Below are 15,346 nucleotides of genomic sequence, written 5' to 3' on the forward strand. Positions count from 1 at the left end.
TACGAGCAGAAAAACTAGGTTTTGACCAGTATTTGTTGACGTGCTAATATATCCATGTCAGTGAAAAATCCCAGGCTATCATTCAGCTTAGTTTTTTAGCAAAATATCTTAACTTAACATCTGGAAAAGGAAACGATTCACTGCAGGGTCATGTTTTCTGTAAAAAAAAATTAATTAATTAAATAAAAGAAATTGAGGCCACACAACTGGACAATTAATTGCCAAAATATGCAAATGCGATGCACTGCAGCTTACATGCTGATCCTCTGTAAATGTAAAACTGGAATGAATTGCACTGACAAGAGGCACAGCTTAAACACACACACACACACACACACACACACACACACACACACACACACACACACACACACGAATAAAACAACTTTGGGGAACATTTCTCTTATAACAAGAATGCAGCTGAAATGTTGAGATCTACATTTTGCTTCATGGTTTGAAGCAGCTGAACACAGAAACAATGAAGCCCTGTAATCAAAAGCTGACAGTGCGGTTACCTCATAGGTAACATTTATCATTCTGACATCTAACCTAAGCTGTAAAGCAGTGGGAAAAAAACCCAGAACTCACTAATTGTCCCTCGTAAACTTGTGCTTTTGAAAACACCTCAGAGTACAGTAGAGAAAGTCTGTAGGTCCGCGCATCCCTCTGTGTGTAGGTGTGTGTCTGTGTGTGTGGGCATGTTCTGGAGGTTTTAGGGTTTTAGAGGTGGGAGAGCGGTGAAAATCAAACCATCAGGAAGGACATGAGGTCGAGTGTGCTGTGAGTGTTTAGCCCACAGCCATCCACGCTGCAGGACACTGTAGAACATGTGATGGGGATGATCGACCCCAGCGCCCACCCTCACACGCCTCCAAACTGTCCTTTTGACCCAGATCTCCCACACCTTCTCCTTACGATTTTCTCCCTTCCTTTCTCTTTTATTCCCTCACTTTCCTCCACTCTCTTCGCGTTTAGTTGGATCCTGTTCCGGACCCCATTTACGGGCCCCTACTGACCCCGCTGCTAACAGAGCTTCGAGTTTATGAAATGAGTAGGAGAATGCCACCTCTCAAGTTTGAAATCTCCACCGACTGTGCAAAGATGTAACCAGAGAAAATACATAATGGTGGAAGGTGTGAGTCGTTGTTTTTTGCTTGGTATGATAAAGAAAAGGCATAAAAGCACAGAGTGAGGAGAGCAGAGAATACACTCAGGATGTTCGAGAAGTAGTCTGTGCATGCAAACTCTTCCAGCGCAAGCACAATCAGAGTTTATAAATTTAGAAAAAACATGTTTTAACAAGAATGTTTGATCTAGACGTCCAACTAAAACAGATGCACCTCTTTTTCTTCTCCCAGGAAAAAATGAGAAAGGAAAAAAAGACCTGTCATGACCCCACATGTTATTTCCACTTCAGCTTTCTTGCAGTTAATTGTATCACGGCTGGATTCAAGTGGAAAGCCAGATTAAGAAGATAAGAGCAGGAGATGATGATAGATATATCTAGTTATGCTCAAAGATAAGGTGAGCATGAATATTTCATTTCTACAGGTCCCACTTTGTCAGATTTGTGCTTTTCCTTTTTGTTGTCTTGCTCTATAGAAGAAAGGTAGAGTTTGAATTAAAATGCTGTGATTATTTCGTTTGTATTTCAACTGCTGTGTGGCATTTCTTGGAACATGTTAATCACTAGTTTTTTATTATTGCTGTAGAATCTGTTTTCAATAGAAAACACGTTACAGGATCCAAACCTGAGCTTTGCTATTCAGACTGTAATGAAAATAAATCCCAGCACTGTCGTGTACAAAAAATGACAGGAGTCTAGCGATCTAGCTGCTTCCATAACATAAGTGAGAAGTGATGCTTTTATGTGATACAAAAATAAAACATCCAGGATGTTAAACTCACTTTTCACTGTGAGCCATGGACAGAGCACTTTGATCATGAATGAAATTCTCCTTCCTGTCAGTGTAAAGAAGTTTAACTACACCTTTAATCCCTGAGATTTTTAATAAAAGAAGTGTAGTTTCAACAGTATGTCTCATTTTTCACATTTTAAAAATGCTGAAATTGGAAGAAATCAGTGTGTAAAATTACACAAACACTTCCACAGACGGTCCTATTATTATAACATGGAAACCTTTTGTTTTTCCTGGGAACCCACAGTAAAAAAATCACACATTTCTAAAGTTGATCAAAAAAACAACAACAAGAACTTTCTGTTATTTAATTGTTTATTAATTGTTTACATTAGTGCTGTATCAGTTGTCTTCATCTCGACTCAACAAATCCTCCTTCCCCATCAGACTCTTGAACAGCTGACCTATTTTAACAGTAATAATCATTTTTGCACATCAGGTCATCTCTCATATCAAAGCAGCATATTAAGCTCTTTTGCACATAAATCTGTTTAATACTTTTGTCTCCATTTATTTATTCATGCTATTTGTATTTTATCTAGTTGTACATATTAACCGGCATCTGTGTGTGGACAGCAGAGAAAGAATTTCATTGTACAGAGAAATGCTTTTCTTTGTACACATGACAATAAACGCTTTGAATCTTAAATCTTCATCTGTATGAAAAACCATAAAACTTGTGAAAATGGTAATATCACATCTAATGTTCGCCTTCAGGACATTACAAACTTTAATCTCATAGATTATGGAAAAGTGCATGAAAAGAACTACTCGCTGGTTCTCTGGTAACTTCCACACACACTCACACAGGTACCATGTGTGCTGTAAACAGGCAGTCGTCCTGGCGTGTCTGTTCTTTCCATTGGCCTTTTTAAGGTCACTCCTTCATCCCAGTACACGAATAGAGCTCACAGGTCACCAATGTGTTTAGCTGCACTGACAGTCTGATTAAAATCTTCAAGTTTGATATAAGACAATTTCAAAAGCAGAGCTCAAGGATGACGATGAAAATATTCAAGAGAGTTCCTTTATAATGCTCTACGACCAACTACAAATGAAGCTCTTCAGATGAAAGGAAGCATCTGGCTTTTATGGGCAGATCACCAAACTACTTATTTTTTTCTTCCTCCAGGTGTTGTTTGGTAACATCAACAAGGTGATTGTGGGTTAATTATCCAAAATGAGAACAGGATTTCTACAACTAAGATCCAAAGTATGCTCGCAATTATTAGGCATGCATTCGAGTAGACCAAAACACATGCAGCTGATGCAACAATTCAGAGTCCTTCTGCATAAGAGCTATCTGTTGTGTGGTCAGCTAATGTGGATTAATGAAAGGGGAAAAGTATTAGCTACCTCAAATTAGCAGGCATCCTGCTATCTGAAAAAAGGAGCAAGAGAGGACATCTGCTAGGTGCTGTCTGAGGAAACCACCTTGGCATAGAAGAGTCTTTGGATACATGTGAGATATTATGAATGGCTAGATTAAACAGTGCCTTGGAGAGGTGTGGCTTCTCGCCTCCATGCGGAATTCCTCACAGCACAGTCAGGCACCCTGTGCAAAAACAAAAAGAAGACGCAGAAGAGTAAGTTACAAAAGCCATAGGAGGGTATCCATCCTGCTGGATTATTCATCATCTCTCTTTCAGAATACCTGCATCCCCAAAGTGCATTCAGTTTTCATGGGAGACCAAAGAATGATGTCATAGGAGAGCAGTACTGGGGTTACTGTGAAAAAACTGTAAACATGTAAGAGGAAACCAGTAAGCATTCACTCGGCAAAAACACTGACGATGGAAAAATTAATGACTTGTTTTAAAAAAAGTCAAATTCTTAATGTCTCACATCCTGTCTTGTTTAGACTCGGGGAAACAAAATACATTCATCTGGAAACAGCTGGATGATCTCTTTTCTTTTCTCTGGTTTGAAGGAGGAGAAACGCTTTTTATTCATGTATTGATTTAGGTTCTTACAGCGCCTCAGAGCAGAGAGACTTGAAAGGAAAAGGCAGTTTGTGGAAGTGTGAGTCCAAAAATATCATCCACAGCCTCACGGACCTGTTTGGGATTTTTAAAGAAGAGTGTGTGAGAAATCCAAGATTTCAGGTCAATCTAAAAGGACTCGGAGGTTCAAACTTTACACAATGTCCTCAGCTGCCAAGCTCTCTCACATTTCCCAAACATCTTTGTGACAGAAAACAAAGAGTTCTGATGTCTTCAAGATTAACGTCATGTATTGGGCAAAAATGGACAAAAAGCCTTATAACTTAGAAATATGACTGTTACAAGCACGGTGTGTATTGGTGACATATTGAAAGTACTATATAAAGATGTAAAATATGTCACATTTGACCTCTGACCTCTACTTCAAGGTCAGTGGATTAATCTGAAGGTCAAAGTGATAGAAATGCTATATAAAGCTGTGTTTCCTTGCGCCAATATTTATTTTTACAGTCTAGGGATAGGGGTTGGTATATGGGAATTGTAACGCTACTTTTGACCTCTGACCTCTTCTCTGAGTTCAAATAAGGTCAAACTTTCGTAAAATGTCTTCACCTCATTTCACATCTGCCTTTTTTTCAAGTTGACCCAAAATTTTCATGTTGAGCTGGTCCTGGCAGATGTTTGCTCCTTGCTGAGCCTGGTTCTGCCAGAGGTTTCTTTCTTCCCACTGTCACCAAACAGCTTTCTCTGTATTAGTTTAAAGTGTTTGCCTTAAAGTATGATATTCATTGGGCTGACTGTTGTTTTTATTTGATGTTAAATTCAATTGAATTGAAATTAATAAGGTTAAGGGTTAAAAAGCTCAAGTTATTAGTGTCCAGTTATTTACTAATCAATAGCTATTATCCATTACCTACTCTATACAATACTGTTCCCAGTGATTGAGCCACCTTGGTGGAGGTTTGGCTTAATATATCTGCTAGATTTATGTTTCCTTGTCTATTTTATGCAGTGTGGCAGGTGTTTGACCTGTACAGAAAGGGGTCATGCCTGGCCCCTTTAAGTCTAGCTGACTTTAGAGTCTGCAAATGCTCTTAACACATCAGAAGAAAGGCCAAGAAGGTCTTAACCTTTTAGGTGGTTGAAGTGTGGGTCAGGAGGTTTGGCTTGATGTAGTGAGCTTGTTATTTATTTTTTTGCATATGTTATTTTTTTTACACACACACACACACACACACACCGACACAACACCACACACAGATACACACACCACACAATATATATATATATATATATATATATATATATACAAATTATATAGACACACATATATATATATATATATACACACACACACATAATGATATATATATATATTTAAGGCATAAATCTGATCTATCTGACAGCTATATATTGACTAGGAAAAGTCAGAATGCCATGATCAATCTTGTAGTATATATAGTTATTTTAATAGATATCTAGCATTAGAAGGCATGTAGTGGGGGGAAAACTTGGATGTGCACATTTAAGCACATCACACGTTTACTGCATAACTTAACAATGCACAGACGGGTCAGGACCTGACGGTAAATAATGTTTCGTGTTCTACTGCAAAACGTGCAGGTCAGCTGTAACACAGATTTCAGGGTTGTTGTTTTTTTTGAATGCTTGCCAATAAAGCTACCCTCCTCTGGATGGACCGTGTGCTCCACCTGAGCTGTCAGATATATCTATGACACGGACGTTTACTCTGTGAAAAGCGGCAGAATTTAATATTTCCCAGAGAATAAGTGAAGGAGAAAGGTGGAGATGAAATAGAGAGACACAGGGCAACTATCGTATAGGAAAGAATAATAGAGAGAGCAAAAGGACACATTTAGGTGCACGATATGTACTGTAAGAACTGATGAAGATGGTCAGATAGATGGACTTACATGTTCTTGAATTCAGTCTATTTAATCACTTTTGCTCAGTTATAGTTGAATATTGTATGTAAAATTGGTTGTATTTAAACCATTGTGAATGAGTTGTTGGCCTATAATTTATAACACATTTCAACAAAGAACACTGGGGTTAGAATCTGCAGTTTTGACAAATTGACTTTTGCATATCTTTTATATATGCAGGTAAAAACATTTTTATAGTGTCACCTACATTTGAAGTGTCTTTTTCAAGCAAGATGAGACGACAGAAAATGCAAGACATTGACACAAGCATTGTATATTTTATAAAGATATCTTAAGTGTCCTAAAATGGACTGACCCTGTAACATAAAGTAGATATAATAACGCAGTCAGAAAGATACTTGCAAAACAGGTAATTTTGTGTATATATCCCTTTGAATATCCTGTTCCTTTTTATATTAATTAAATAAATAAATAACAATAAATAAAGCCAAACAGAAACATCGACATTCACTATTTGGAACACGCTCACTTTCTGGCACTACACCTCAGCTGGAGACCTCCCTTTTTTAAGCGGTACGGAGGCTGCAGTTGTCAAATGTCTCCAGCAGATGGCAGAAATTCTCTGTCAAAAAGAGGAAAATGGAGCTTAAACAACAGCCCATTAATTGTATTTAATTACATAATAACTGTGGCTGAGTATATTATAAAGAAACAATTTTAACATTAAAATGAACTCCAAATACTGAAAGACTTTGACGGAAAGATTTATTTTCTTTTGGTCGAATTGCAAATTACCACCAGCCTGTTAGGAAATGGCTTCACGACAGGCTTTACGACACCATCTACTCGCTTTACAACTGTTTTGGAGGCTCATTCAAAATGGAGTAGATCTTGAAGAAGTTAGGGTCAGCGGATCTAGCTTCATTTTCGCGTGGGTTTTACAGCATTATCTTGTTCCTTAATAGAGTATTTGTAGCCTCGGAAAAATGACAGAAGAAAAGAAGACGGGCTCTTTGGGGTTCTTCTCGAGCTACGACGATTTGAGCGACAGCAGCAACGACAGCGATTCGGACGACCAGGGGGGAAGCCGAAAGAAGAAAGCGGGGACCGAAGCCGAGGGGAGCGCTCGGTCCTCTCTACCGGGAACCAAGCGAGATGCCGGCGGAGCTCCGTTACCCAAACCCGACGAGCTGTTTCGCTCCGTGTCCAAACCCACTTTCCTCTATAACCCGCTGAATAAGCAAATAGACTGGGACAGCCTGACGGTCAAAGCCCCGGAGGAGGTACAAATACATGTTGAACTGCGGTTAATATGACCACAACAAGCACGCTCTGATGTGCTAGATGAGTGTAAACACTGTACGAGCCACAATTAGCAGATTATCGGCTTCACCTGTGCTAGCTCAGGCTGCCCAGTAGTGGTCGCTGTTTCTTTGCTTGCTGATGCACACAGTGTAGCTCTATCTGCAGTGGTTGGTTGGAGACGTTATCAGACTTTTGTAACGATATTCATATGTACAGGCTGTGCAGAAGTATTGAGCCATATTCATTTCCTCATAATTTACTTCCATAGAGCCTTTCTAAGTGGTCTTCAGCAATAGTTCTTCCAAACAAGGTGTGTCATAAGCGGATGAACCAATCTTGTGTCTACAGTTAACAGACAACTTGGCAAAGAACCGATTTTAAATAGAATTTTTAGGCACTTTGTTACGATCAGCCTGTTGAAAAACCATATTATTTGTTAATTTCTTCGGATGACCCTATGAAAATGCCAAAGAGTGCACAGGTTGACAGTATAAAATAGTATCTTTGCACCAATAAGGTGATTACCAAAGAGCTAAAAATGTGATGGCATGGTGTGCAGAGTGTTGTTAAAAACTCCGTGGAAGCTGAGGCCACTCAAATAAGTGGCAAGTCTAACAAAACAAAAAAGAAAGGCATTATCTACAGCTGATGAACTGTATCTGAAAATCGTGTTCTTAACAAGTAGGAAAACAAATCCAGCAAGGGCCTGACACAAGACCTGAGAGAGAAATCTGGCCCTGTAGTTGGTCCATCTACCGTTTGCCAAAACCTCATCAGAAATGGTCTCGGTGGAAGGGTTGCTGTCCAGAAGCCATTCTTAATGAAGGAAAGGAGGAGAAAAGGTTGAGGTTTGCCAGATTACACAAGAACTGGACTGAAAAACAGGGAGGGATGAAAGACTTGAAAATCTTGGTTTAAATTGGAGGTGGTCAGGAGAGAGGTACAATGGTGACTGTCTACAGTCATTTACAGTCATAACCATTGTGTTTTGATGTGGACTTCAAGAAACCTGAAAAACTATCCCTTTAGGCTACTTAAAGAATTTAAAAGGAAGCTAAAGTTGTCTAATATTGATGCTTTTCAGCATCATTTTTGACTTGCATGCCGTATTTTCATTTGTGTTTGCACATGTTCCAATAAATTGCTGTAAATCTTTTGCAACATCTAAAGAATTGAGGTGTAGCTTAAGACTTTTCCACATGTGTGATGTCATTCTGGTGCATGAAAGATGTTTTTCTGTCTTCTCTCTTTGCAAGTGAATGAGGCCAATAGAAACGATGTTAGGAAGACTTTTCATTATAACGTAGTGCAGTACAGCAACACCACAAGCCATAACCTCAGTGTTAACAAGTCAATATATATCTACTGTGAACATTATAAAGTGATTGAGTGATTCACATATTATAATAGTTATATTTCTTGTTTATTTTAAAGAGAATTTACTGTCTTTAATCTCTTATGGAGACTAGCTATGATCACCTTTGCTGTTTGACTTTCTCTAAACCAATTTTCCACTTTTTTTTCCTTGAAGGCTGCCAGAGAATTTAAGCCGTGGAAGACAAATGCCGTGCCCCCGCCTGAAAGTTACACTGCAGAGCCAGAGAAGAAGAAAGGACCTCCCCCTGGAATGGACATGGCTATAAAGTGGTCCAATGTGTACGAGGACAACGGCGAAGACGCACCGCAAGCTTATACAGGCAAAGCTCGTTTTCTACCTGAAGAAGAGCAACCCTCAGACTCTGGTGAGTTTCAGTTTCATTCTCCTCATCACAGCTCTTTTATACTGTTGTGCAATACCCACGGGCTTTAAAATCCCAATAAATTTTGATGTGTATTTAATCCTATGTTATTTGATAATTTGGCAAATTAGCAAGAAAGTATGAACTTGTGATAAGCAAAAGAACTACATGGAAATGAAACAAGGGCAATACAGTAGATACCAGAGGTGAACATTGTGTTAACGTTTTCAATTTGTTGAAAAAGTTGTGTGTGAGGATTTTTGGACTTCTTCAGAGAAGAGCTGGAAGTTGTTAACAAAGATTTATTTGATTTGCTGCCACAAAAATGTGAAATAAATGATACCAAAAACTAAATAAAAGTATCAGATTATAAATGTAATCATCTGTTTCAGGCCAGTCTTTGTGTGTTTAATCAATACCCAAAGATGCGAAGCATAATATCAGCTGCACCATTCCACCTACGTATTTCCATCCAACTATATGTAACAAATGAGTGCAATACAGTAAAATAATGAGGGCGTTTGCTCTGCTTTCTGCTTTGCACCTGCTTGGAAAATGTGGACTTGTTTATTTAAAGAATGTGCTGTTGAGAAATAATAATAAAGATTATGTTTTACTCTCCGTCCCTCTACAAAATCCCAAATCCATCCAACTCGTCATCTGCTGATCAGATGAGGAGTCAGAGAAGCCAGGGCTGTCTGCCAAGAAACGGCGAGTGGAGACCTTCCAGCAGAAGGAGAAGAGGAAGAGGGACTTTGGACAAGCCACATCTGACAAGAACTTTGTTGAAGAAGAGAAAAGGATCCTCAGGCAAAAGATTGAGTGAGGACCAAACTTTCTGCACCCAGGAAATTGTCTGCAATTTAAATCTTTTCCATCAGCAGGGAGCATTCACTGCATTAGAGCATGCAATCATAGAACGTTGTTTTATCTGTATGTACATGTTATAATTTGAAGCAGTAGTTTGTTTTTTCAAGACTGTGAGCACATAAGAATTTTTTAATTTGGTTCAGTTTGCAACATTGTTAACAGTGCTTAAATTTATCAGACCAGCTGCCATAAGCACAAGAACATCTGTGAAAAACTTGTTTAAAGCTCAAACTTGTTGTAGTTTTTTAGGTAAATGACAAACTGAATTCACACTTTTATACCCAAGTCTGAACTGAACTACAATGACAAGTCGGAAATGATCGATCGCGCTACTAGGCCCAAATTATAAACCACTAACACCATTGTTTCTGTTCAGGAGTGCAGGTAAATAACTTTGAGGTGGCATCTTAATCAAAAATAATAATTTACTGGGTATTTTCTGCTTTTCAGTAAAACAGTTTGAAAATTGCTGGAAAAAATAGTTATGTATTTAGCACTAAAAATATAATTCAGAATAAAGATGGATTATCTGTTACAGAAACATAAAATGATTTTGGTAATTCTCTGGGTAGTGGTCTAATAAATCTTTTAAGCACTGTATATCATGTAATATCAAAAAACATCATTTGATGGCCCCATTGCAAAGGCTAAAGGCTAACAGCTGTGATTTTGGACTTAATAACAAGCTAAGGGGGTATTTTAAAGGCACAATGATAAAGGATATCACAGCTGTACAAAAGTGATCATTTCCAAACAATTAACGTTGTGAGATTGTTCTTGTTTGACTCTGCTGGACTTCAATTATTCACCAGGATTGTTTTTAGTCATAGCCATTAGGCCTGAAGGCCAAAACATGTTGACCTGTAAGTGTGTTTACTTCCTGTTTTATAAATTTAATTAAGTATAATAACAGTGATGTTTGGCTGTGGTGGTTTACTTGGTCTGTACTTTGTTTTGTGTTGTATACTCACTGCCCATTCACCACCAAAATATGATTGTGTGTTCTTTGAAATCTGAAATTGCATCATTCCCCCGTTGTTCCTGCTTATGGCCACTAGATGTCGCCTTTAGACTACACTGAAACTCCATCAATGTTTATGGTGAGGTCAGCTGTGTGACTGCATAAATGCTGGCTACTCAAATTGCAATCAGGAGCTGTGTATATATGTTGTGTCTGTCAAAAAGGGAGTGGCAATCTTTGATTTGGAAGTTTGTGTCGTCTCAGTTTTCTTGAGGTGCTTGTTCCATTCAAACTGTTGATTCAGTGTCATGTACCAGGGACTACAACAGGAAATAACCTCCTATATGTTTATTTAGACTACGTCGAGTATTGGAACACGTATTTCTTTGTGGATCTTTTATTTCTTCCAGCAATTCTCTGAATTCAGTGTTACGGTATATTTATAGCTTTCTGGGCAACATAAACCATTGAGGCAATAAAATTGTTTATTGAAAAGAGTCATTTACCTTTTAAGTTGCAAAGTCTGTTTATTTATTGAATAGCTTATTTGTTTATTTTTTAGCCATTAAGTTTTTTAGATTTGTGTTATCAAAGCAACACACTGTAAAACTCACAATCCATTTTTTAGGTTCCTGTGGCCATTGGAGTAAATATAATGGTTTTCCGAGAATTGGGGAAAAAAAGTTTCCACTTTGCAACAGTTTAGTGATCAGAGGAATTCCTGGTCTATCTGTCATCATGGGTTGACATGAAATAGTGGTGAATATGCTTCTGATAAAATTCCAGCCTCCAGGTATGTGCCTGGCCTTGTCTGAAATGTGTACCAGGGCCTGCAGAACAGCAGTGATGAACTGATTTTTATCAGCTGTATTTACGCACAAATAACCCCTCTCTGTACTGACTGAATGAGCAAAGACCAGCGAGGTCATATCCATCAGTGTTTAGGAATTATTCATCTCATTGTCAGTCTAGTAGCTGGAAATTTCCCAGGAGATGGATGTTTTGCAATGCGTTGCCTTTAGAAATACAATTCCAGCTTAGTTTTTGTGAGGTTTTTTTGATGCTGTTGAATTGTTTCTGTCTTTGATATGATATCCACAGCATTCTTTGACTTGAGCCTCTTTGTCTTATAGAGATCATTTTACCACAGGAAAGCATTTTTCATCCCTCCAGAAGTCACACGTGGCTAACCTTATCCCCTTATCTTTAATGAAAGAGAACATATTAGTGTTATGTTACACACTTTTAACAAAAACAGAATGAATGCAGCAAAACTTCACTTAACATTCTCAATATCTAAATCGCATTTTAAGAATATAACATTTTGTGGTCATTTGAAGGAATAAAACAGTACTAATGAAAAGTTAAATTGCAAGAGATTTCCAGTTACGGCTGTTCCCTGGATCACTCTGCTCATTGAGGAGTGTGTGTCACTCTAACCTTAGATCATTCTTGACACATTTACTGGAAGGTCAAGACCTCATCATGACCACCGAGTATTCAGGGGCCTTTACTAAGCTGGCTCCCAGCAGCTGCTGCTACCTGACTTATGACATTTTCACACTGTCAGCACAATGTAGCAGCTTGTATGTAAATGTAACCATGGCTGATGTCTGGTGCTGCTGGGAAATTGGGGCCAATGAGAGAAAGAATACACCTAACAGCAGCTAAATGCAACTTCACATGTACAATATATATACCAGGTTCATCATCTTATGATTGGCATGATAGCGCGGTGGTTGCTTTTTCTTTTTTCTTTTCTTTTTACACAGACACGCAATAAAAGACAACTCAGGCTAACTGATATTGTAGCTGCATGGTCTAAAATATTTTATAATAGTTTATCCATTAGTTGTGACTGCTCGTGACGACAGAGGGAAAGTAAATTTCCTTTTAGGAGTTGTAAATGTCTAGAGAAATTTATCGCAATCCTTCCATTACTTGTTGAGATCTTTCACAGTTGACCAAAGCTGTGGACTGACTCACTTTTCCATCCACGGTGTCATGCTGCTACAGTGGCAGACTTTATGGTTTTATTTACACTCTCCACACCATGCTGGTCAACACACTCACCGACGTCCCTAAAAGCTCCACTCATCCCTGGATGTTTTCTAGAGGCAAACAGCTGTTTTTCACACCAACAATCTGGTGTGGCCAATTGTGTCAAACAGATGTTCAGCAGAAGAGAAAATCTCCTAAGACTTGGGAAACAAATACAATTTTCTGCCTTGATCTGAAGTAAAGTCCTGTGCAAAAACCGTGAGCCACCCCTCATTTCTTTATGGGCAAAAACCTGGCCATATCTTGCATGGTCTGCAGTATGTCTTTAAAAAATTAGGAAACTGAAGTGAAGTGAAGTGGAAGACAGAAGAAGAAGCGGTAGGCATTAAGAAAATCTATCTACAGTGCATGAATAGTTTGTCAAAGTCAAGTCCTTAAGAAAGGGGAAAAATCCACCAAACACCTGAGATAGAACCCAACAGATGCAGCAAGGCCCTCCTGTTGATTCATCTACTGTTTGCCAAAGACTCTTCAGAATTGGACTCACTTACAGGGTGGCTGTCAACAAGCCATTCTTAGTGAAGGGGAGAAAAGGGCTGAGGTATGCCATCACAAAAGAACTAGAAATCATGGCAACAGGTCTTATGGAGTAATGAATCTTAAATTTTACATTTTGGTTCAAATCACCATCGCTATGTACAGAGGAGGTCAGGATTACTTCTATGAATCACCACCTTACCATAGTGGTGGCATTTGTGTAACAATGTGATCCCAGGTGCTATGTAATTGACTTTTCCCCCCTCGTAGTCTTCCAAGGAAAATTGGTCCTATGTAAGAGTCCAGGCTTTGCTCCACTCTGGCGTAAGGCCTGGGGAGGGAGCACAAGGCAGAGGACCTGATGAATAGTCCTTAGCCCATGGAGCTGGTTGGGCATAATCTGAAGAGGCAACATGTTTGATCAGGATACATGACAGGCTCAGCATGTCAAAACATGTAGTCAGGGTGCACTGGGAACATCTGGCCTTGGCTCCAGTTCATGAGATTTTCAGCTTCTACCTCCAGCAGACCTTTCTAAGCATTCCAAAGGAGGTTTGGGACACCAAGTCTGAATGGGCCGTCTTCCACACCTTGATTGCTTAGGTGGCTGTGCACAGCTATGGTTAAAGGATGGTTGGTGCCTGCCATGGTTGTAATCCCCAAACCAGATGATGGAAACTGGAGGTGGACGGAACCATCAAGCTGACAGGTACTACGTACAGCTCTGGCAGTAGCTGAAACAAAAACTCAGGTGTTTGAGGAGTTGGATGAGGCCTCGAAGTGATTCTGTCAAATGGTCAGGTGACTTGGAAGGTGAAAGCAGTGCTCTATTCACACTGTGTACAGTGGGAGTGGTCTCCTGTTGAATTCAGCTGAGGATACAGATGGACGATAGAAGGAATACTTCAAGGATCTTCTCAATCCCATTGATTACCTTCTGTAGAGAAAGCAACAGGAATGAGGGAGATGACTTGCCCCATCACTGGGAGGGAGGTCACAAAAGCAGTTAAACAATTCCTCGGTGGGTCTCTGGAGTGGATGAGTGTGGCGGAGGTGTGGTCCCTGGCTCAGCTGCTAGGGAGGGGTGGTGTAGTGAGCTCAAGGGGCAGTGTCAGGGAGGTTGGAGGGACAGGTGCACAGACTTAACTAATGAGGTTTCTCCCTTATAATATAGTGAAGCTAGAGTCCAGCTGAAAAGCGGAAGGATTCAGGTGCTGAACCTGAAGAACCAAAAACAGTGTTGTGATCAAATAAAACTGACAAATAAACACAGGACGCTGTGTTGGATTGTGGTCCTTTCCACAATGAGATTCACCCTCAGTTCTTTCAGGCTCTCGTGGGTTTGTCACATGGAGATCTGGAATGGTGCCTCTGGTATGGTAGAATAGGGTGGTGGTTCCTTATATTAGGGAACTGGAGGGTGTCCTCCTCCAGGGAGGGAAGAGATCCAGCCCCAGATAAGCAGCAGATAAAAAAAAATGGATGGATGCTTGGTTGGTTGAATGAATCAGAGGTGTTGGGGATCAGATTTTGATCCACCATGGAATACCACCTGGAAAGGGTCTGATTGGCAACAGCTTCATTTGTAACCATGACATTGATCCCAAACCCACTGCTAGTGTAGAAAAAGCATACTTGGATAGAAAAACACACAGTGGAACACTATCAGCCATGGATTGGCATCCCCAGAGCTCAGATCAGTGCATTATTGAAGGAATGTGGGATCAGCCTGATAAAGAACAGCGCAAAAAGGCGCCCGATATCCAAAGAAGAGATTTATAATGTCATTTAAAATAAAATAAAAAAAGGAAAACTATTCCTGAGGACTAACTAAATAAATTTCAATATTTTGTGGGACAGGTTGCGCTGAAGAATAAGGGTTGCCATACCAATTATTGACTCCTAAGTTTGTTAGAATTGTACAGATGATGTTTCGCCTTATTTCCATGGATGGTTGCCCATTTCCATGAATCCCTGCAACCATTCCTCATTTCCTACAAAAGTATAAAGAAAAGATGTGTGGCTGAAAACCTTTACACAGTAATGTACATTTGGATCACATTAATGATTAATATTAAATTGTTGAAAATATATACTTTTAGAGAAAACTATAAAAGAGCAAAATTACTGCTTTACTCTGATCAGGCTTTATCTGTTATAAACC

The 15,346-nt window shown here is 39.3% G+C and overlaps 1 protein-coding gene across 1 annotated transcript; it reads left to right on the forward strand.

Moving 5' to 3' along the window:
• Positions 1–6,617: 6,617 nt before the first annotated feature.
• Positions 6,618–11,149, forward strand: cunh1orf52 (chromosome unknown C1orf52 homolog). Its single transcript, XM_005923909.3, has 3 exons — positions 6,618–7,052; positions 8,606–8,816; positions 9,485–11,149. The coding sequence occupies exons 1-3, from the start codon at positions 6,756–6,758 to the stop codon at positions 9,637–9,639; spliced, it is 663 nt and encodes a 220-aa protein (XP_005923971.1). The 5' UTR covers positions 6,618–6,755; the 3' UTR covers positions 9,640–11,149.
• The last annotated feature ends 4,197 nt before the right edge of the window (positions 11,150–15,346 follow it).

Source organism: Haplochromis burtoni, unplaced genomic scaffold, assembly GCF_018398535.1.
Source record: "Haplochromis burtoni strain Fernald_Lab_line unplaced genomic scaffold, NCSU_Asbu1 Contig_53, whole genome shotgun sequence".
Classification (NCBI taxonomy): domain Eukaryota; kingdom Metazoa; phylum Chordata; class Actinopteri; order Cichliformes; family Cichlidae; genus Haplochromis; species Haplochromis burtoni.